Source organism: Ambystoma mexicanum, chromosome 5q (assembly GCF_040938575.1).
Source record: "Ambystoma mexicanum isolate Mex_15411 chromosome 5q, UKY_AmexF1_1, whole genome shotgun sequence".
Classification (NCBI taxonomy): Eukaryota; Metazoa; Chordata; class Amphibia; order Caudata; family Ambystomatidae; genus Ambystoma; species Ambystoma mexicanum.
Genome location: NC_090933.1, coordinates 512,861,047 through 512,885,836, shown reverse-complemented (window position 1 = coordinate 512,885,836; position 24,790 = coordinate 512,861,047). Strand labels below are relative to the sequence as shown.

The following is a 24,790-nucleotide window of genomic DNA, read 5'->3' as shown; positions in this document are numbered from 1 at the left end:
CTGTGGAACTTCTTGCCCGGTGTCCCGCACATTCCACTCTCAGTGGTCAACCGCTGGGCCACTGCAGGCTTCCTGACTCTGCGCGATGCCTTTGAGCAGGGGAATTTTATAGAATGGTCTGACCTTCCCCCCTCACTCAGGCGCCGACCCTCGGTGTGGCTACAGTACTCGTCACTCCGTGGACACCTTAAAGCCAGATATTCAGACTTCCCCGCCTTGCCTCCCGATGAACCGATAGTAGAGGAGCTCTGCTCCTATCTTTCCTTCAAAGGCAAAGTGTCGAGGCTCTACACCTTACTTCAGTCCAGAGCGGCCCCCCACTTCACGGAGCTTCGTCGCAAATGGGAGAGGGATCTCGGCTCGGAGATCACTGATGAGAGGTGGGCTCGTAAGTGCGCCCGCACTCACGAGGTTTCCTACAACACTAAATTTAAACTCATCCAATTCAAAATCCTGCACAGGTATCATTATACACCTATGAGACTTCATCGTATCTCCGATGCTAACCCCCCCTCCTGTCCCAGGTGTGGCGCAGACCAAGCGTCTTACATGCACATGCTGTGGCTCTGCCCCCGGTTAGCCCAATTTTGGCTAGATATTTGCTCTACATTATCCGACATTCTGGAACACCCGATAACCCCTACCCCACTGCATTGTTTTTTCCATGATTTCCCTCAGTTGTCTCGTGACTCTAGGAAACTGGCAGGTCTCTGTATGCTGCTGGCAGTTCGCTGTATATTATTATGTTGGCTCCGCCCTAGAGCGCCTACCTAGACACAATGGCTTGGTTCGGTCACATGGGCTCACGACACCGAGCAGTCCTGGAGTGCGATGCAGCGCTCCCGCTCCAGGCCGAGGGATGTCTGGCCGAAATTTCGAGACTATATTGCTGCCCTGGCCTCACCATCAACTTCCGCCACTGCCTCCCCAGGCGGTCCCCCATAGTGGATGTCATGTTAAATTGAAATGGAAGTAATAAGGGCTCCTTCCCAACTGAAAGTGGCTGAAAAAAGTGGCTGGAAAGTGGCTAACCTATCTGGGAGTAGTCCTGCCGGAATAGATGGATTACATATATAGAGAAAAGTACCCCCAATTACTTACGAAATTTAAGAGTGATTTGCAAAGATGGAACCCTTTATCAGTTTCATGGCTAGGAAGAATAACAGTGATAAAAATGGTGATTCCGCCAAGAATATTGTGCTACTAGCACTCTCTCTCTCAGTGTACCGAAAACCTCTCTTAAATCCCCAACAAAAATCATATATTACATATATATATATAATATATATCAAAACAACCCCCTCCCCTGCCACCCACCCCCCGCCGAGGATAGCGATGAGTACCTTGACAGCTCCAAAACAAAAAGGGGTGGGCCAGCCCTACCGCATTTTTATAGATATTATGAGGTAGGGCCCAATTAAGAGTAATAAAGGAATGGTTTACGGGGGACGGACAGAAGATGTGGGCAGGACGGACAGAAGATGCGTAAAGAGCTATGTTCCAAGGCCAATCTATTCGATCATTTGAAGACTGCATATTTAATAATGGTTTAGTAGAGGAAGATGGGATGCAATATGTTCAATTGAATCATTGGCTAACCAGTGTGGAAATTAATGGCAGCCCCGAGACAGTTGACACCATTTGAAACATATCCCAACTCACACGAGTAAACTTATCTCGGTACTGTATCGATTTCAGAACAATGATACTACTCAGGTACAATGGAAATGTATTAAGAGATCGGAGACCACAATGGGAATGACTTTCTCAAAATAACAATGGGACCACCTCTGGGGTATTATACTAAAAAGTTAACTCGCTCTGCTCCATTCAAATAAGAGAAATGTGGTACAAAGTGATGTACCAATGGCACTACACCAGGTCAGATAGCACTGCGAGTAGAGAGCTCGGTTTGACATCCGGGGAGTGCGACACAGGTTCGAATCCCGGCAGGGCCAAACTCAGCCTTTCATCCTTCCGTGGTTGATAAATAAGCACCACACACCATGAAATAATAAGCAGCGCTCAGATGCCCGAGGGTTCATATCGCTATATAAATGCAAATTATTTTAATTAAATTATTACTACACACCCGAAAGGTTGCAATCTATGTACCCGAATTCATTGTTCCTTTGTTGGAGTGGATGTTGGATGAAGGGGTTATGGAGACATATATGGTGGGACTGTCTAGTGCTCCAACCATTCTGGGAAGAGATTGAAACCATTCTGGGAAGAGGTAACAGATATACGGAAGGTATGTTTACAACACTAAATCCCTTAGAAACGGTGGTGTGTTTGTGCAGTCTTTGGGACCCCAAACTAAAATCCTATTCCAAAAAGGCAGAAACGTTGTTTAATGGTTTGCTTAAAGCAGCATGGCTAGAGGTGGCAAAAAGGTGGGAAAATAAAATCACAAAGACCTACAGATCAGGATTTGGTTTAGGAAAATATGGGACTCAATGGAATGGGCAACGTATGTGTCCTGAGAAGAACAAGCCACTTTCAAACAGGACTGGGGCGAAGTGCTGAACTATCTCCAGAAAGACTATATGAAGCAATGGCGCCCACACAATATACGGATTATGGACTTTTTAGAACAAAGTGATTTAGGTATGTAATTAAAAGTGATGAGATCAGATGCGGGGGGGGGGGTCTGCTTTGAACTTGTAAGAATAAACATTTAAAACAAAAAGTGTTACAAAAATACCTATATTTTAAAATTAAAATATGGCTTTAGCTGCCTAAAACTAGCTCAACTGACAGCTAACACTCCAGTTTTACTACCAATTAAAACAATCCTACCTCAAAACATCTGGAGCTGTGCCACCAAACAACTCTAGAGACTGCTGTTACATTTTGAACACATATATGCTGGCCTTTAAAACACAGCTGGGTGTGTCAATCACCATTGCCATCTCTCTGTTCTGTTAGATTCATGTCACTGCATACATGTCCTCAACCACTTTATGGGAAACAGAGGTGGGATTTTCAACTAATCTGCCAAGAATTTCAAACCATCAAAAATACCTTCCATTTTCAATCCCAAACAACCCTTATGATCTACAGAAAAACAGATATTAAGAATGAGCTCATATAACCATTGTTGGACAGAATACTCTCCCCAAATGACCTTTCCCCTGGTAGGAAATTACAGCCTTTTAAGACACACAATTAATAACAACGACCTTTAAAGACTCTCCTAACTAAATGAACAGAAATGAAATACACCAAAGCCCAGACTCTTGTTCTGGAAAAGTGGCATCAAATGTCACCATTTCACTGCGTTAATACCGGTTTCACCTTTTTTCAATGTATGCAGCGAATACATCCCTGCATTTTAAAATGTATTCAATATTGTCCTTTAATATTTTTGTATTCAATATTGTCTTTTAATATTTCATATGTACTGTACTTCTGAATGAAAACGTATAGACATCCGGTTACCACAAATGGAGCTGCCTGGCAACGTTAAAGAGTCTGTGTTCACTTTTGGGACTCTCCCAAACTGTGAAGTCAATATTGTGGGTAGATGATTTAGGATTTCTGTGCTTTAGCGATTCGTAGAGAAAATCAACACACTGTATGAGTTTAGCAAGTATAGTTATTCACAGAAGGCCAGATCCACTAACTAGATACTTCAGGCTTGTTGTATTACATTTAAAATAATTGTCAATACTAATCCAATGTTCTGTATCAGCACGCAATACTTCAGGGATAGACGTTTTCATATATACACATTGCTAGCTTCACCTTTCAGTGCAGCACCTTGATAATTGTTGCCAAAGGTCAGGGCGCAAATTCGGCTCTCATGTCAGCAATCACTTATTCACTAACATAGCAAAAGATACAGCAGCCATCACCAAACAAAAGGATAACTTTAAGTAGCGGCCATACCTGCCAAAGCAATTGGTCTCTTGCTGCTAATGGCTAGACTGTGGCCTTCTGAATATACATTAGCCCACAACAGCAATCAGTTGCATCTATAGACACTAACTGCTCCCTCCTTCAGTGCAGCATTCCAATTTTTAGTTGGCAGAGTCCCAAGCCAGCAATTGATGATTTACTGATACAGCAAAAAGCAGAGCACACCAAATGCAACACATGGAATCTGCTAAATAGAATGTTACAGTACTAGTAATCTCTGCCAAATATTGTCACTTTCCTGAAACTGTAATGTATCATGAAAAGATCTTCTCTTGTAATATAAGGCATTGTTTTAGCCTGTTCGGACAATGGTCTGCCAAACTACCAGACAACCTAAAATGCTTTGAAGCACTGAAAGACAATAGAAGTAATGTGATATGCAACTGTCCAGGGATTGAAATTAAGATTAGATGACCAGAGCTGAAAGGAGCTCCTGGGTAGCCAGCAGTAACCAAAGAGCAAAAGCTACCACTGGCGATCCAGGTGCTAGTACATAGCGTTCCACAAATCTAACTACCACATAGGATGCCAACTTAACATTTGCTTGTTGTTTATGACCCCTATGCTTCAAATGTCATATAGATGTGTCCTAATGCTTATTTATAGATTGTCCCAAATGCACAGAGTTAAAGTCAAATAAGTGTTTTGTTTGGCATCAGTTGGCCTTGGGAGCCAAATGTAGCTCCTAGTAGCTGTTGGTGCCAAGCTAGCCAGGCTCGTCTAGGCTACAAGCAGGGGTCAAATAGCTACCAGCTCCCCTCAATTTCGAAACCTGAAACGTCACATAACGAAATGCAATTTAAATAGGGAGTGCAATATCCTTAATAACTAGGCACAATGGATTATTCTCGTATGCATGTTAAAAATCGTAATTGCTTTTAATTTAAGGTGACCAATACAACTTAATTCAGACAAAAGTAATATCTTTGTATACTAAGCAAGCCCAAATACACATGATTACTTCCTTTTGAGAGCATAAATGCTACAAAATTGTCATCAAGTTCTCAGGGAAACATGTTTATATGTCGTGAAAGAAAATGTGTTTAGCTATCAAAAGGAGCTTCATTATCAAAAATATTCATTCTATCTAAAAAAAAAACATTACACATTTTGGACAAAAGAAAATCCACAAAAATCAACCCTCCAATCTAAATCAATTTTTGAATATGACTTGTCCTTTTACTCAAAGTTCCAAGATTGCTTTGAATATCATACATTAAAAAAAAAAGTCTTGCTACACCTCCAATTATTTGACGGTGAATATATATTTTTGCATCATTTTCCTGGCACTTAATCTCACCCTGCATTATTATATCCTATGCTATATAAATTGTGATTCGGGAGGAGGGGATCATCGCAGAATATCTGTGGGATAGAATAATCTCTGGCCATAACATAGCCCTAACATCGACGGTAGTGCAAGTTCTAAAAAATTGCAATGTCACCTCTTCATTAAAGGTGGGTTGTGAAAAAGGCTCACTTCTCTGAAAGATTAATTTCTATCCTACCCTATGGTATAGTTAAATGGCAACTAGGGGATATGTGGTTTTTTGGGTAGTAATGCCGTAGTAATTTCTTCTCTGCCCCTATTCTTAAAGAGATCATAGACTTTGAATCATGAAAAGGAAAAGACTGTATGATGTGTATTCGGCAATGATTTTGTTTTTTGAATATACTAACCCCATGGAGGAGTTCTTTCTTGTTGTTATTGTACCGTTTTTAAACTTAAGCTGTATCATTTCATTTTTTATTGCGTGATAATTTTGTAAAGGTTTTAAACCAAATACAAACAAAAAAATATATATATCATATGCTATAGATTACATGACACACCCTTAACAATTTCAATGCAACCATTATTATCAATGTGAACGTACCCAATAGCTTAGCCCAAAGGACTTTCATTAATTATTATAAAAATCTTTCAAAGTGCTTCCCACATATGGTGCTTCCCACATATGGTTGATGTTTCTCCCTTAACTCAGGACAACATAGAACATGCTTTAGCGATTCCACAAAAGTTTAATTTTTACAAAATCTACACATTGCGTCAGTGCATTCAGACAGATTCCTTATCTGCAGTATTTCTCCTGTATTGATTACATTTAATCTGAGGTGAAGAATTTGATATATCCAATTATATCCAATTCATATTTGGAAACCTCCTTAAATGTGTTAACTGATTACTTGGTGCAGCAAGCAAGAAAAACAATCACTTGAGTGGTTGCACGCCTTGCAAATTTGAAAATTTGTAAAAATCCCACCAGACCTGCAGGGCGCATTCCTTAGTTTACATACTCAACCTAAGAGAAATGTACTTGCCCGACGGTGATTGGTGACAAATATTAGCCAGTGTTTTCTGGCAAATGGAGCATGTCACCATAAACACACGTCAGATTTGGTGCAATGCTGCCACCCAAAAGGCCAGTCATGCAGACTGAACATTTTATTTGCCACTACTAAAAACATAGTTGGTTTGCAGTAAATGTAAAGTAAAAGTTTCAAACATCTCCATACTTGCCAGCAAGGTCGAGTACCATGCAAACGGTTCTCGCCCTTCATTTTGCGAGCCCTGTGGGTGTATGATGGCATCACACATTTTTCATAAAATAACATATTGTGGAGATTAAGCAAGTTGTGTGTAGTAGTGGAGGGGCACTGAGCAAGCCTGAACACATCGCAGGGGAGAGGGAAGAACTAGGCAAATTTACAGATCATGCAAAGGGGGAGTGGATGGCAGCAAGCTGTGGTAAAGGGAAAATGGGCAAGGCGTGAGGAGACAAGTGGGGGTGCCCAGTGAGCAGCGTGGGAGGGTGCCAGGCGAGCAGCATCGGGGGAAGGGTGGGCATAGGCAAGCAGCATCAGGGGGAGGAGCGCAAGGGGCCTGCAGGAGCGCACGGGTTAAGCAGAGATACTGCTCATCAGGTGAAATCACTGGGTAAGCAGTGGGTGTGCAGCAGTGTGCCGTAGGGGCATGGGGAAGTGCTGCCGGGAAGCATACGGCAGTGAAGCAAGAAGGGAGGAGTAAAACACGTTATTATGTGGCAGAATGGTGCAGGTTCAAAGGAGAGGCACAAGGCCACAGGAGCGAGTTGTGGCACAGGGCAATAAGGAGTGCAAGCAGGTGAAATCTGGGTGAGCAGCAGGGAGCACAGGGTGGTGTGTGGCAAGGGGGTTCCAAGACGGCAAGCAGCAGGTGTGTGTGTCAAAGGGGCGCTGGATGGCATAGGGTGAGCAGGGAATGGCATCATGTGGGTAGAGCAGAAGCACTGGTAGCCAGGGTGGAATCCCTGGCGCAGCACTGGTAGATAGGTTGGAATCAGCAGAGGGCCACGGGGAGGTGTACGGCTAGTAGTTGTGTGGCAGTGAGGTGCAGAAGAGAGAGCAAAAGGGCACTTGGCAAACAAGGGCTGCAGGGGGGCATGACAGCATGCAACAGCAAGAGGCAGAGTGCAGCTGGAGAGTAGGTGGGCGTGGGGCGGTGTGTGGCAAGAGGGTGCAGGTCACTATGCAGCGCATGGGGTGACTGTGGGAGTTCTGCAGCGCACGTCAGGACGTATGTGGCAGGGGGGCAGAGCAGAAGCAGGCAAGGGGCATGATGCAGCATGAGGGTGTGGGGCAGCACAGGGGCCCCAGTCAAGCCGCAGGGGGCAGAGCAGCAGGTAGCATGGAAGTGAATGGCATGAGGGCACAAAGTGGCAGGGGTGCAATGCAGCATACAGAACTAGAAGCAGCACAAAGCAAGCTTCGGCATGGCGCAAGGAGACGCACGGGGGCATTCATGGACGTGGCAGCAGGGGGCACTAATGTGGCACAGCAGCGAGGGCGGTGTAGGTGGCCTTCGGTTGGTGTGTGGCTAGGTGGTGCAGGATGGCATGCACGGGGAGGACACGGGCAGTGAGGCATGGGGGCACTATGCAGTGGAACCAGGAAGCTGGGTGAACTGCAATGCGGGGTTGCCACAAGCAGCAGCAAGGGGGCTCCGGGTGGTCAGCAGGGATGAGGATGCAGCAGGGAGGCGCACAGGGTGTGGGACAGCATGAGACAAGGTGCAACACAGAACGAAGTGTGGCACAGAGCAAGGTGCATCGAGGGACACGGGGTGAGGTGCAGGAGGGCGTCAAAGTGGGCAATGCAGCCACAGGGCAAGGTGGGGCACGAGCAAAGTGCAGAAGAGTTGAATGGGCAAAGCGCGGCAGTGGTTGACATGGCAGGGTGCAGGTGGGGAGGAACAGCTAGGGGCTACTAGCAGGGTCAAAAAGTGATTTTTGACTGGGGGGCAGACAGAAACATCCAACAGACCGCCACATTGCCATAGGCAATACAAGAACACAGATGTGTAGAAATTCACAGAGGTTCAAGCACTATATAGTCCCCAGTAACCTGCACCCATCAGTCACGCCCCTCTCCTACATTCTGCTCTGCCCATCACTTCAGCCATGCAGGGGGAGGGTCCCCCAGGAACACTGCGTCGCTCACGTCACTCGAGGGAGGGGCGCGGGTAGAACAATGCCCGGGCAGCGCTGCACGTACCAGGCGGGCAGCCTCGGCCCAGGTGCGGTCCTTCTTCTTCCTCTTGTCTTTCATGTTTGCATCTCATTGATGGAGTTGGTGGCGTGGATGTTCCACGGCGTGAGAGGGCTGTAGTAGGGGCGGAGTAGTGCTATCAAACTGGGGCCGAGGCTCGCGCACAGCAGCTGACAGCTCGCGCCGCTATAGCTTGGCAGCGACTAGTTCCCATCACAGGAAACGGCTGAGCGACGTTTTAAACGTCACGTGATGAGCACGTACTCTTGTCGGAATACGCGCATGCGCCAATATCCAGTAGTTCGTGCCACTGCTATTTATTCTTTGCAATGTTCTGTACAAGTTGGACTGGAGGGGCTTGGTTGGTGGACTTTCCGATTGGTTCAGGTTGGATTTGTGTCAGTAGGAAATATACTTGAACCTAGAGAGGATTGAGGGAGATTTGCGAGTGGGGGGGTTAGAATGCGAATATATTTCGAACATATATCGTACATGCCAACATTCTCGACCACCTAGAAGGGAGATTCTGCTCCCGAAAGCGAGAGAAAGAAATTTCCCCATAGGATTGCATTGGGGAAGAAAAAAATATCAATCTTTTTCATCTAAAAATCAGGAGTCTCCCGTCTAAATCGGGAGGGTTAGTGATATATGGAGAGAGGAGGCTCTGAAGATAATGAAACCCTGTGAACCTGTTTAGTCTCCACGGTTGGTTACAGTGAAAAGAGAGATGATGTTGGAGGACGACCTCACTGAAATCAATGGAGATGCAGTGGTCGAGGTTGTGATGTCTTAAGATTATGTGGTGAGGGCGCGCAGGGCCGGCGGAAGCGCATGCACAAACACCCGGACACCAGGGATGATTGCTAGGAAGTGACTTTATTTACGCGCAGTGCGCGCACATACATGGGTCACCTGGCCTTTCATGAGCGTCAGCGCGTCTGATGACAACCTCTTGCGATGCTGCATCCCCCCCCAAAATAATTATAGCTTTCGGATGATGCGGCAGGCCCTTCCTTGTCGAGGGGACGCAGCTGTCCCATCTAGATGTTCCTCCATGCTGTTACATTGTTCTCTTTCTGGCTCATCTTCGTACGCCAAGTATCCTCTGACCCCCTTTGTCTTTCTTCTTCTTCACTCTCTTGCCCGTTTGTCCGAATGGTATCCTCCCCTGCTTTTCTGAAGAAGGAACTGTTTCTCGTTTATGACCCATCCATCCCTTTCTGCTGTGATCATGGAGCCCTTGACGTGAGATACTTTCATGGGCCTTGAATGAAATGGTAGCATGTCCTTGTGGACCTGGGTTTGTTGTACCAGCACTTCTCCTTTGATGATGTATTCCTTCATTCTTTCCTTTGCTCTAATTTCTGTCTCCCTTGTCTTTGTCATCTCTTCGCTCACCTCCACTTACTGATCCTCCTACGGTACTCTCAATCTGACGGGGTACCCGAACATGAGTTCTGCCGGACATTTCGCTGTGAAGTCATGCAGTGTGTTCCAGGAAATCTCTTAGGAGTTGGCAGAGGGCTCGTTCGATGGACATGCGTGTAATTGTTGCAATGCAGACTGCCCACTTGATGTTGGCCATAAAACGCTCTAACACTCCATTCGCCTGGGGCCACAGGGGTATGATTTTATTTATTTATTTATTTATTTTTTGTGTCTGAATCCCAGGTAGTTTGGAAAATTTTGGAAGTCCCGGCTGGTGAACGGCAGACCATTATCATATTAGACCACCTTTGGTACTCCGAACGCTGAGAAAATGCGATCAAGTTCTGGTATAAGAGCTGTGGCTGCTGTGGGTAGCGGGACTGTTCGTCCAGTGCTACCAGCACGTAAGTCTATGGCCACTTCCTCCCACACTCCACCAGGGAGCTCTGACATGCGTAGTGGGAAAACGGTGGCTTGTAATCTCAGGCAGATGTGGCAGGATTTCAGCGTTTTCTCTATTTGTCTGTCCATTCTTGGGAACCATACCTTGCTTCGCAGCATGCGTTTGGTGGAGACGATTCCAGAATGACCTTCGTGGGCTATCTCTATGACCTTCTTGTGGAGAATTTCCAGTATTATTATTCTATCTCCTTTTAGCAGTAGGGATGACAGTGATATGGACAATTCCTCTTTCGACTTTGCCAGTGTTTTGAACAGCTGCTCATCCAGTGCTGGGCTAGCCTGAAGTGCCTCTCCCCCAGATCTCCATCTTCCATTTCCAATACACGAAGCCAATAGTGCTTGCGTGGCATCTTCGGCTGTGTGCTTTGCAAGTTCTGTCATGGAAATGGTGGGTGGCATTGAATGGTGAATTATGCAATTGATGTATCCATCTGCTCTATCTCATGAGGTTGCACCTCCAGCGAGTGGATGTCGAGAAAAGAAGTCTGCTGGATTTTCGTCCTTGCCGGGTTTGTGTAGTATTGAGTATTTGTAATCCTGGAGACGGAGTCCCCATCTCGCGATTCTCTGTGACATTTCTGCCGTTGGTTTTACGTAGATTGTGACATATGCTGCTTGGTCCGTGATTATTGTGAATGTCTTGCCATACGCAAACAATTGAATGTGCTCTCAGGCCCACACGACCGCTAGGCCTCTCGCTCATCCTGTGAATAGCTCTGCTCTGTTTCCGTTAGACTCCTACTGGCATAGGACACTATCCTTCTTTTGGCATGCTCACTGCCGAAGTGCTGGGCTAGGACAGCCCCATGTCCTACAGGGTTGGCGTCCACGGTGAGTTCCATCTGTAAGTTAGGATCGAAGTAAGACATGCATACGGCCGCAGCCATGTCCCTCCGTATTGCATCAAAACGTTTCTGTTGTGCCAGTCCCCATTCGAATGTGGCGTCCTGTTTCGTGAGTGCTCTCAGGGATGCGATGGTGGTAACGAAATCGGGGAGGTATCTTGTGCAGTAACTCGTCAGATCCAAGAATGATTGTACTTGCGCCACAGTTCCAGGTCTCGGAGCTTCCGTTAGTGCTTTTTATTTGTCAGAATCTGGTTGTATTCCCTTTTGAGAGAAGATGTGTCCGAAGACTTTTAGTGTGCTTTTGTTAAAGTCACATTTGTCTTGGTTCAGTGTAAAATTAGCGTCACTCAGTGCTGTGCACACCTTCATCAGTGTGGCGTATTGCGTTTCATGAGAGTGCCCAAAAACTAGAATGTCATTGCTATAGTTGATGCAATGCAGTATGTGTCTAGTGAGTTTGCGTATTTCTTCTTTAAATATTTTGGCTGCTGATGAGATCACGAAATTCAGGCTTTTATATCTAGTCCTAGGCGCTTAGTGAAGGTTGTTATGTAACGCACCTCCTCACTGAGCTCATTTTGATGGTACCCCTTGTTTAGATCAAGGTGGGAAAATACTGTGGCGCCATTGAGGAGGTACATCATATCAGTGATGCACAGTGTTTGGTGGTGTTCTCAAAGGATCACTTGGTTCGGTGCCCTCATGTCGACACATAACCATCTACACTTTTCTTCGGTACTGGGACAACTGGTGAGACCCATGATGTGGGTCCACTCGCATGTTCTATGATTTCTCCTTCCGGTAACAACAGCAGCTCTTTTTCAACTTGATGTTGAATGGGATCCCTCTAAAGTGCTGTGCTACGGGCTTCACCGTTGGGTCGATGTGTAGAGCAATTTTTCATCCTTTGAGTTTTCCGATACCTTTGAAAAGACTTGGAAAGTTTGCCACCACTTTGGCCGCCGGAGACATGTATTTCCCTGCCATCAATCTGTATAGAATGTGGATGAGGCCCATTTGAACCGCAGATTTGAAACTTAATATGCACCCGCTTGCAGCCTCAGTTGCCAGGACATGTACTGTTATTTGATCTTCCTTGTCTTTGTGGTGGCACGAAGTTCTGAAAGCGCCCAGACATGGCAGTGGTTCTTTGCCTCTGTATTTGTAGATGTCCACTTGAGCCTTGCGTAACCTTGGCTTGCACTTGAGTTTTAGGTATTCTGACTCTGGCATGGCGTCGATTGTCGCTGCGGAATCCACTAGGAATTCTAATTCCTGATTTTGCATGGTCAATGTCAGGATGGGACTATGCTCTGATTCAGTAGGATTCCCTAGAGCATATAGGTATCCTTTTTGTGTCTGTCCGTGCTGAATTGCGATTCCAATTCACTTATGGAGGGCGTAGACGTGTTTAGTCTGTGTATTCTTCTCCCTTTTTTCGGCAACCCTCCAGGGATTTGGAGTGTTTTCCTTGTGTGTGTCGTCTCTCCTTGTAGTAGTTTCTTTTAGTGTCTCTTGTTCTTTCCTCCTTGCGGTATCTGGAGGGGACCAATGTATGTTCAGTCCTTGATGTGTGGAGGTGGTCCTCATTGCCTTTGGATTTCGGCACGTTGCCCGATAGTGATCTTCTCCACCGCAGGCAGAGCATATTTGACAATTGGCTGGGCAGGGGCCGTCGTGGGGAAGGTCGTGTCCGCATCGAAAACACTGTTGTTTTTCCAGTCTGGTGTCGTGTGGCATGGTCAGCTGTGATGTCATCTTGTTTATCCACTCTTCTTTGATGATGGGCACTGTGATGTGAGTCTTGCTCAATGTGGAGATTTGTTGGTCCAGGGCCGACGATGTCCTCGCCAGCACGAGTATTTCTGCCAACGAGTGTGGCACTTGCAGCAGCTCTCTTTTTTAGCACCAGTGACTCGCAGCCTGCGATTACTTGGGACTTTATAGCTTCTTTGTTATTATATAAGTGACATTTTCAGTGTTATACTCTGGCCCTTAGTCGTGTGACTAATTTATCCATGCTCTCCCCTTTGAGCTTGTAGTGGTATGAAAGATGTGCCTTTCATAGTGCACGTTTCTGTGCGTGGCAGAATGCTCTTTTTAATATCTTCTTGAGATCATCATATTTGTATTCTACATACTCGAGCAACTCAAAATAATCTCATGTACCTCAGGACCTGCAGTGATGGTCAGTAGGCCAATGATGCATTTGTCCTCTTGAAGGCCTACTGCATCTAGGTAAGCATCAAACTCCTTCATCCACTTGGTCCATCGTGGACCCAAACTGGTGGTATCTACTGTGTCAAAAGGCAGTATTGAAGGCACAGGGAATACATCCCTTCCTTTCTGGTCCTGTGCTTGGGCACGTGCTGCCAGATTTTGATCCTGGTCTGACATGGTGTCTTCAGGACTTCACCACTTTGCTTGTGTGCTTGGGTGAAAATGGCCACTCTGTCGTGTGCTGGAGGCTTATGCAGCTTTCTGCACCTTCATGGCCTGCTGTGTAGTGCTGCCCCCTCCTTCTAGTGCCTCTCTAGGCCCTCCGGGGCATATGTGGGGCATTCCAGGACATGTAAGGGGTGTTATACGTACTCTGCGCACTCATCCGTGGGCGACAGGCCTTGCCGGTTCCTCCCTTGCCTTCCATGAAGCATCCACTTCTCCCTAGAATACTGTAGTGATTAGCGCGTGATCCGCCAACTCGGAGCGGATCGGCTCTTCCCTCGTTGCCAGTGTAATGTCTTAGATTATTTGGGGAGGGCGTGCATGGCTGGCAGCGGCAGCAGCTCAGGTACGCATGCACGCACAAAGACCCGGACTCCAGGGATGATTGCTAGGAACGGACTTTATTTGCACATATATGGGTCATCTGACCTTTCATGAGGGTCAGCGTTTCTGGTGATGGCGACCTCTCGCGATGCTACAGAGGTGAAAAAAGAAAAAAAAGTAGTGGAACTATGGTCCCTGGCCGCACCCCCTTGTACTCCCTCTCAAACCACCAACCCTGCATTCTCCACCGACCCCATTCTCAACACCCACAGCAATTAAAATACTATGCCTTCCTTTTCACCACACTACCCCACATTGCTGTGTGTACAGCAGTACTATCAAGACCTACAAAAACACAAAGAAAGAAAATGAATTTAAATGACTACCGTTAGTTGGTCATTGTCCCCCACAGCATGCAGCTTTACGCAGCCTCCCTTTCCAATCGACCCCCATTGCCACCTATTTAGAGACATTGTTACAGATAACACCCCAGCCGTTATCTGTACAGACACACTGCAGCAATCCATTGTGGAAGACACAATACTGCTGAGCAGGATTTTGTGACCGCTCAGCAATGAGCGTTTAGTCTCAGGGAGTCTATATAAATGAAGCAGAGAAACTCAGCACCTGCAAGATAGCACAGCAGCAACGGAACATTGTACCCTTTAGTTCCCATCCACCTTTGCCTCTGTGGAGATGAATACTTGCTGGAGGTGAACGCTTGCTGGGAGAATATACCTCCCAACGTATTGGGATAATAAAGGTTGCATCCTCCTTGCTCCTGCTTTCGCCCGTTAAAAAATCCCATGCCTCCCATGGAATTTAATTGGGCCATCTCTCCTGCGCTAATTAAATATACTCAGTGCTGGAAGTGGACAAAATGTTCACTGGGATTCCTCTCTGCCTTTTGGGGGTGGGAAGTGCACAGAATGATATGACCCCACCCTGCTCTTGCTTGGTGAGACTCCCCAAGACCAGATTGAACAGCCCCTGATCTCAAGTAACTCAACCAGGTCCACTAAGGGGGTACATGCAAAGAGCATTTTTGGAACATAAGAATCGCCAGTAAAACAAGCATGAAACCCTTCTGAGCAAGTAATGCAAACTAGGCTCTCTGCTCATTTCATTCGACACAGCACTCGCCCTAACAGCAACATGTCTGTAAAGCACAAGACACAAGCTCTTGGATAGTGATTGATTATCGATTTGAGGATTGGACTGTTTTAAACAGAAGGAGATTCCATGTGCCTTGCTTATTTGTGATTGCTTGTTTTGTAACAGTTTAATTTAAACCAAATACAATAAAAAAAAGAATAGATTCCATGTGCACAGTAGAAAGAAACCACTTGGGATGCATATGGGTGACACATAGCCAGCGATCAGGCAAGACACATTTTTCTGGAGCACAGCACTGGTTTGTTCCAGCCGAAACCCTGCCGCCCCTCCCCCCAACTGTACCTCATCAGAGACTTTGCACCTTCTCCCGGCCCCTCTGTCACCATATTTTACTGCTACTGAGCATTATGGTGCGCTCCAAGTATGACGTGCAGTGACAATGCGAGCAAGCACGAAGGAAGCAGGCAGCCATAGACCCTTTTTCCAACTGGCCCTCCAGCTCTCGTCATATGTGAGTACTGTGAATAAAACTAGCCATAACCCCCAGCGTTGCCGGGGTCTCTAGCTGATATGCACGCGGGGGTCTGCTACAGCCCTGTCCTGGTTCGAAATTGTCAGGAGCTGGGAGCTATTTAGCTCCTGGATATAGCCATGGAGAGGCTGGTTAGCTTGAAACCAAGAGCTACCAGGAGTTACTTGTGACTCACCAGCCACGTGGTGCCATACAAACATAGCTATATAATATTAACTGTGTAGGTTTGGGAATGTGTATAAAAGAGAATAAAGAACACAACTAAGAGACATTTAAATCATTGGATAATATATAATGGACAAAAAGTTAGTTTGCATCTCACACACTTTGTTCTAGCTCCAGGTTCCCCAAACGTAGCTCCTGCCTATGGGTGATGCCTGATACCCAGGAGCTGTTTTTTGCTCCTGGTCAACAGATCCCAATTTTGATCCCTGCCTTGTGTAAGTTGTATTGTGTCCTAACTTCCTATTTTTGAAAAATCACAAAATCTGCAATCTTCTAAAATCGCTTATACTGATAGCACAGGGCCGGACCCCGCTCCACCCCTGTGCAGGGTCGACTGGTTTGGGTTGATCAAATTTCACTATCACCAGTACACCCCAGACTGATATGCCGACCGTGTATCCTAACTTCCTATTATTGAAAAAGTATCAAAATCGTCAATCTCCCAAAATCGCCTATTCTGATAGCACAGGGCCTGACTCTGTGCTGTGCAGGTTGAATGGGTGGGGTGGGTGAAATTTCACTATGGCCAGTACACCCCAGACTGGTATGCTGACCTTGGGCCAAAATTTCAGCCCACCAACTTTTATGGGGCTGGAGCCAACCCCAAACATAAAAACACACTTTCACAAATATATATATAGAGATATGTTTGCTTCAACATGATGTATTGCTGTCATCACTGTTTTTTGTCTTTGGGCTCTTGATTTGTTCTCATACTCATTCACATATTCCCTGAGAGAAAACCTGTGCTGATGAGGCTTGGGCTCTCCCACCCAGCTCGAGGGGATCACACCCGGGTGGTGAGTACTTCACGTGGAACTCGATGCGTTCAGGGCAGTTTCATGCCAGAGACAGATAGCAAGTCTGATTGAATCATTCAAGGCACCACCACCATCTGTTCTTCAAACTCAGGTACTAAACTTGTTCCTTGGTCATAATGATTGATCCATTTTGTGACTTCCATCATGGACTCAGTCCTGAGTTGAATTCCCTGGGCAAAGAAGGAAAGCTTTCTTTCATAATGCATTGGGCATACAGTCCCTACTACAAATGCTGGTGGTACTGCCGTAGGGGGTTTCTACATTAAAGCTCATACCAAAGCGGCAAAAAAGTTTAATAAAAAAGTCAACATTGTTATGGAGAGACTCAATTTCACTACTGGGCTTCAATCCTCACTTGAGCTCATTCTGTCAGTGGCATACAAAAAAATCGCTATTTCACGCTCTTTCTGTCCCATGACTGATCAGCAAATTTGTGACAAGTTAATGGTTCACTTCACGGACACCAGTCATTGAAATGCCCCCAGGATCATGCCTAATGCTTACAAATCCATCAAGCCTGAAAAGCTCTGTTACTGTTCAGTTGAGTCCAGCTCTCAAGAAGCTTATGCTGCCAATTTAGGATTTCAGGATAGACCAGCCCATAGCCTCAGCATTAATACCCAGGCCGCTAGACTTTGTTCTGTACCACAGACATACTCTGACCATCCTGAAGGTTCTGCTAAGTTAAATGCTGCAGCCCTGGAGGCTTTGGAGTAGCTGGAGGCTCCATTGAAATTCCCATCACGTTCCTATCCAGAACGTGATCAGTGGTCTAGTTTCTGTCCAAGATGGCCGCTGCAAGCTTATACCGGCTTTCCCTCATTCGATGGTGCATTGCAACCCTTGCCACTGCTCAGGGTAAGACGCCATCTCTGCTTCGCTTGTCACTGTTTGCTTTCCTCTGTCCCTCCGTTGTTTCTGAGGTGCTTCTCTGTTTACTTTAGCGCTGTTCCCTCCTCGCAGCTACGGGCTGCAGTTTTCCCTCATTCCTTTCCTCCCGCTGTCTTCCGACAGTGCTGCTCTGCTCCCTCTACCACCAGGGTTTCAGAGACCTCTTACCTAACTCATTGTTGGTTTTCTGCAGGGTCGTGGGCTGCGCTCTCCCACTCTCACACAGCCACACTATACCATTTCCCTGTCCCCTCTTCCTCCCAGCTGCATTCTGGTTCATTCAGTCCAGTCTGCCATACCAGACATTTCACTTTTGTTCTGTTTTCTCGCACTCACTGTGCAATCCACTCTGTGTGAAACACAGCAATTTATTTCTGCTGGACTTACCTGACATTAGGTATCCTGGTCTATCCTTTATCACATCTTCGGAACCTAATCTGCCTGCCAGAATTGCATGGATCATATTACGCATCCAAGGAAGATCATCCTGGAACCATCCAGCACAACCTAAGACCTCCAGGTTTTTTCAGCCTCACAGCTTTTCCCTGGGCTGAGGTTGGCTCCCCGGTGTCCCCACTACCTGGCAGATTGCAGTCAAGGCAAAGTGGCCTCTGCGGGAGCTCGCCCTTATCTCTTCCAGAAAAAGGGCAAGAAGACTGACTCTAAAAGAAGGAAGAAGAAAGACGAATCACCAGACGAGTCCTCAGAAGATCCAGATGAGTAGACACATAAGGAAGACTCTATGGAATCAGAGAGTTTGCAACGCCCAGAAACCACCATGGCAAGTCTGTAACAATACCAAGAGCTAGTTGCTGCCCTGCAAGGACTAACAGTGGAGGTACAAAACCTATGTGCAGAAAACAAAGCATTGCAACAACAGGCAGCATTTAGGGAGGACCTGAGAGGGGATCTGCCCCCTTGGCATTACGTTTTGGAAGATACAACAGAAACCCTAGACGATTAAAGGAATTTCTCGAAGACTGCTTAGTTTATTTCACGTTCCGTCCTAAAGCCTACAAGAATGAGAGAGCCAGGGTGGGCTTTCTCATCTCCAATTTAGTAGCGAACGTGTTAGCCTGGGCCACTCCACTGGTGACAAACTCAGATCCCTCTTTGAACGACTATACCCAGTTTGTACAGCTATTCAAGACGTGGTTTGAGAAGCCTGAAGTCCAGTTTTCATCCTACGAAAGCTTGCTGGACATCCAACATGGGTCATCCGACATCTAGTCATACGCATTCATGTTTCAGAAGGTGGCAGCTGAGGCCAGATGGCCTGAAACTGCACAGCAGACCTTGTTCCGGGGTGGGCTCCAATAAGATATTAAGGATGAATTGGCCCAGATCGCTCGACATGCAACTTTCCAAGAGCTGGTATGCCTCTCTCTTAAGATTGAGTTCCGTTTGACAGAACGAAGACTGGAAAAAAGAAGAACCAGACCAGTTCTTCCCACACCTGCTAACATACCATTTCAGACCGGGAATCCTGCAACAGAAGAGCCAATGCAGATTGGTTTCGCCAGAGGCCCACTCACTGCTGCAGAACGCAAGAAGCGCAAGGACCAGGAACTGTGCATGTACTGCGGGTCCAACAAACACCTTCTGAGGACCTGCCCTGAAGTACCCCCATAGCGCCAGGGAAACAAATGCCCCCAATTTTAATCGGGGATAAGGTAGGGGAGGAGAACACCAGTCCCTGCAATTCCACTCAAAGGCAAGAAAAATCCTTTGACAACAGACTCATGGTTTTCAGTGTACAGTTACATGTGAAAGATCGCCAACCCATTGAGGTCCTTGCAATGTTAGACTGCTGTGCTGCGGGAAACTTCATGGATGACATCTGGGCTAAAGAACACCACATTCCTCAACAAGACAAAAACAATCCCATCCCGGTGGAAGGAATAGATGGCTCTTCCTTGATGTCCGGACCCGTCATTCAAGAAACTAGGGCTATGCGAGTCTCCATGTTGTCCCATAAGGAATCCATTGCCTTTGATCTCATCCGAGCAGCCAACTTCCCAGTGATATTGAGCATAGCGTGGCTTAAAAGACACAACCCCAGTATCGACTGGTCTTTAAACACCATCCAGTTCCATTCGCATTATTGCCATCAACATTGCCTGGAACAGGAAGAAGAAAAACCTCAAGTAGGCGTTAACGTTCCTCTCTCAGCTCCTGTTATACACTCCATTCCGCCTCAGTACCGCGACTTTCAGGATGCGTTTGACGATGTGTTGCCAAGAAAACTGCCACCTCACCGAAGGGAAGACTGCACCGTAGAACTACAACCCAAGGCTACTGTTCCTTTCGGAAGGTTGTTTCCATTGTCACTACCAGAAAGAAGAGCGCTTCAGGAATATTAACCTCCAAAACAGACTTATTCGGGAGTCTAAGTCCACGGCGGGAGCATGGCTTTTCTTTAACCCGAAGAAAGGGACATCTGAGCTCCGACCCTATATAGACTACTGCAGGCTCAACTGTTACATCTCACTACGGCCGTTGGTCATTATGGTGCGGCAGCTGTGTTTGCTTCACTGTGTTGGCTGGGACTTCCAACGTGGCCGCCGCCTCACGCCGTTTCTTTTCTTGCTGTCCACCCCCTCCAGCCTCGGCGGGCGTCTCGCTTGCCTTGAGTCAGCTGACCAGTTATATGCCAGCTGTTCTGGACTGCACACGCATTGCTACTCCCTTAGAAGACGCTCTGTAAATTCGTGGTCCAGGGATTCTAGTTACTCACCTACTCTGTGTTTCTTACAATCTAATTACCTTTCGTGTTTCCAGATCTGTCTCCTTTTGCGGTCACGACCGCCTTTGCTGCACGAAGCAATCACCACAACTATGTTTCTTCCCTTCTTCCAACTCTGAAACCGAAGCACGGCATCAACCTCCTCTCTCCGATTCCACATACGAAAGTGAGATTAGGAACGGGGTTTCAATCCAGGGGAAACTCCTTTATGCTCTCCATTCCTTTTATAACTCTCTCCCTCTGCCCGGTCTTTCTCTCCGGGAACAACTCTACTCTTGCCGACCTCCACGCCCACGGTGCGGAAGCCTTTGAATCAGGATTCGGCTTTGTCTCCGTAAGTCAAAGATCTCAAGGACAGGTCTTATCTGCAGAATAGGAACTCTTCTCATCCTGTTCTTTGGGTTCCAGGTATCGCCCCTTTTCCTTCAGAACAGCGCCATGTTGTTGTTACCTCTGCTGTCTCCCGTTCAGGGAAGAGTTTAAACAGGCTACAGGTGCCGATCCCCTTCTTTCCTTTTTCTCATTCAATCTGTTTCCGAGTCTTGCACTTACTTTCCTTCTGTGCCTTCTTTCTCATGGTCGTAGACTCCCCTCCAACCATTGGAGAACCATCACTCCAACACCACTCTACCCAGGAGTCTAGAAAAAGAAGCACAGTATCCCCAATGCTCTCAACTCTAGTTATTCTCAGAGCGTTTCCCTGGCGAGTTGCTCACCTCTGTCCTGTCCCACTACAGGCAGAGGGGAGTAAGGTCCTCAGGGGGATTTTCCTATCGTCAAGGACTGCTTACCTGCAAGGTCAGTTGTTACTGCTGGGTGCTTTGCTACAGGTCATATAGTGAAGCAGATTGTTAAAGTTAGCATCGCCCAAAAAAGAAAAGGGAAAACACCCAGCAGGGATCATGGAATCATGGTACAGCAAATGCAGCAGCTAATGGCTGCTATGCAGTCCTTGTCGCATGAGGTGCAGAACCTCAAACAGGAAAACTGTGAGGGCGTAAGCTCACCTGTTTACGTGAAGTCGACTTCCCAGGAGAGCCTCGTTTGTTTTTGTGCTGTAGTCTGAAATCCCGCAGAAAGGGCCGGTCCTCTCGGGATGCCACGCTGTCTGGCAGAAAGCAACGGAAGAGTGACACCCGGAGCGAACCCCCGAAAGGAGGAGAAAAAACCTCAGTTGGATATTTGGAGGTATCCAGTGGCGCATCCAATCAGAAGAGAGCCGAGAGGTCCCGAGATTGTGGATCGTGGGAACCAGGAACGAGGAAGATGAAGGTAGGGGCAGCTATCAGCACAGAGGACAAGCTCCCGCGAAGAAGAGGCAGAAGGTAAGAGGAAGAATCAGGAGCAAGGAAAAGGTAAGCGGCCAGACGGCCAGAGTGGAGGAAAACACAAGCGCTGAGCTAGGGTAAGAACCGTAGTGTTGAGATGCACATAGACTTGCCTGTGTGCTGCTTTTCAGGAAGCCGGGAATCCTCGAATGGGCTCCAGTGGATGACGTGGCACTCCTGGTTCATAGACACAAACAAGGGACTGGGGTGTCCAAGAATAGAAGCAGCCATCTTGGTAGTCCTGAGCAACGTTCCCGTTGCTGAAAATGCTATCTTGGAGCCAAGTCGCCACGGTTTCCAAAGAGACCATCGTGGGAGGCGCTGAGCCGTGACAGTATGCACCCTCCAACTAGGAGGGCCCCGTGTTTGCCCGAGTGTAGACGATGTAATCTTCTCAGCAAAGTGGTAGCATATATGTTAGCAGCAGGTTCCCACGTCTTTTCACTGATGGAATTGCCTTTCCAGTGAACGAGATACTGCAGACGACCTCTGCGATACCTTGAATCACAGATCTGTTCCACTAGGTATTCAGGTGTTCCATCGACTAGTACAGGTGCCAGGGGAATAGGTGCTCTGTTGGTGGATGGAACAAAAGGTTTCAGAAGAGACACATGAAAAGTGGGATGAATTATTTTCCAAGATGAAGGTAAGGACAGGCGAAAGGCGACAGGATTGATCTTCTTCTGGATGAGGAATGGTCTGAAATACCTAGGCGACAGCTTGGTAAGAGCCAGGTGTCTGGGTAGATATTTAGAAAACAGCCAGACTCTATCTCCTTCTGCATATTGGGGTTCACTCTTCCGTTTCTTGTCAGCGTAATATTTGATCCTTTCCTGTGCGAAGTATAACATTTCAGAGGCCAGTTTGTGTCCTTGGAGATCAGTTATCCATTGATCTACAGTGGGAACGGATGAAGAAGCAGGTAAAACCGTAGGAAAAACAGACGGGTGAAATCCATAAGAACATAGAAAAGGGCTTTGACGCAGGGAAGAGTGATAGGTGTTGTTATAACAGAATTCTGCATTCGGGAGTAAGGTCGACCAGTCTCCTTGTACTTGGGTGGAAAAGCAACAGAGGTACAACTCCAAAGTCTGATTGAGACGTTCCGTAACCCTGTTGGATTGGGGGTGGTACCCAGAAGAAAGCACCCTCTTTATGCCTATGTGTTGGCTTAACACAGACCAGAACTTGGAGATGTATTGCGAGCCTCTATCAGATATGATAACCTTGGGCAGGCCATGTAAACGGAACACCTCTGAAAAAAAAAAAGCCAACGCCATCTCTGGTGCAGTGGGTATTCTAGGAAACAGAGTAAAGTGAGCAAAACGGGTAAACAAATCAACAGTTACCATAATGGTGGTGTACCCTCTGGAAGGAGGTAGGTCAACGATGAAGTCAGTCGCTATCTCTTCCCATGGTCTGGAGGGTGGTTCTGCTTGCAAGCTTAGTCTGGTGGAACTGCCTTTAGGAGTTTTAGACTGGGCACAAACGGGGCAGGCTTTGACATAAGTACGTACAGCCTGTTCCATCTTTGGCCACCAGAAATGTCTAATCAATGTCTTCAAAGTTGCTGTGGTACCTTTATGCCCTGCTGGTAAAGTATCATGACATAGGTGTAAGGCTTGCCGTTGAAGGGGTTCAGACGGAAGATATAACATTTTGCATTTAAACAAATAGCCACGTTGAAGCCTGAGGTCCCAGGGATTATGGTGCGGTAAGTTGATTAGCTCAGAGGAAGTGGAAGTTTCACGGAGTACTTGATCCAAGCAAGTATCAACGGAAAATACAAACGTTTCGTCTTGGAAAACTGTTTGAAAAGGCATTGAATAATTATCCTGGTGATGATATCTTCTGGAAAGGGCATCTGCAAGAACATTGCGAGTCCCAGGGATATAAGTCAAAACGAAATGATATTGAGAAAAGAAATAAGCCCACCGGGCCTGTCTCGAATTTTGACACTCAAATTTCTTCAATGACTGAAGGTTTCGATGGTCAGTCCTGCTGATAACCGGTAACGCGCACCTAGTAAAAGGTGTCTCCATTCGAGGCAGGCGTGTTTAATGGCCAGGAGTTCTTTCTCTAATACTGAGTAGTGAAGTTCGCTGGGACTGAGTGTTCTAGAGTAGTACGCTATGGGATGTTCCTCCTTATCATCCTGCGTTTGTTTTAGGACTGCGCCGATCGCATAGGATGATGTATCAGTCTCAACGATGAATTCGCAACTGGGGTCTGGTTGGCAAAGAATAGGTGCAGAGGTAAAAGTAGTCTTGAGAGAGGTGAATGCTTCCTGTGCCTCTTCATCCCATAGGCAGTCTAGTCAATGGTAAGACTTTCTGTGAAAAGTTTGGGAGGAATTTTCTATAAAGATTTGCCAGACCAAAGAAACACTGTATTTGGTGTACCGTTCATGGGGGAGACCAGTCGAGGATGGCTTGTACCTTTCGTGGGTCCATTGCTACACCTGGTGGAGTAATGAGGAAACCCAAATAATGGAGGAATGATGAAAACTAAATTTTTCCGGTTTGGCTAAAAGATGGTTTACCTTCAACCTTTGAAGAACTTGTCTCACATGATGGCGATGGTCTCTGAGATTAGGGGAATAGATGAGAATATCGTCAAGGTATATGATAACAAAATGATGTAGCATGTCTGAAAACGTATGGCCCATAAATCTTTCAAAAACCGCAGGAGCATTCATGAGGCCAAAGGGCATTACAAGATATTCAAAGTGCCCAAATGGGGTCCTAAAAGCGGTTTTCCACTCGTCACCCTCTTTAATCCGTATGAGGTGATAGGCCCCACGGATATCCAGTTTGGTGAACACGGCTGTGCCTCGAAGAGCCTCCAATATGTCATATAATAGTATGTACATAATAGTTACACGATTTAGCCCTCTATAGTCCAGGCAAGGTCTTAATTATGTCATGTCTTTTTTTTGGTACGAAGAATAAGGAGGCACCACATGGAGACTTGGATAGTCGTATTAAGCTGTTCCCCAGACATTCATCCAGATATTCCCGCAACACCTTCTTTTCTGATTCAAACAGAAGGAACATCTGACCAAAAGGTATCACGGAATTGGGTATGGTGTCAATCGTACAGTCTTCAGGACGATGAGGTGGAAGATGTTTTTCCTTGGACTTAGCGAAGACTTCATGATAGTCTTGGTACTC

General features: G+C 46.6%; 1 protein-coding gene across 1 annotated transcript in view; it reads right to left on the bottom strand.

The window, feature by feature from the left end:
• ASXL3 (ASXL transcriptional regulator 3) overlaps positions 1-8,660 on the bottom strand; it is a 1,228,938-nt gene extending 1,220,278 nt beyond the window's left edge. The window contains exon 1 of the mRNA XM_069620988.1: positions 8,458-8,660. Coding sequence (XP_069477089.1) covers positions 8,458-8,511 — 54 coding nt within the window. The 5' untranslated portion in view covers positions 8,512-8,660. The remainder of the gene's footprint in view (positions 1-8,457) is intronic.
• Positions 8,661-24,790: the final 16,130 nt, after the last annotated feature.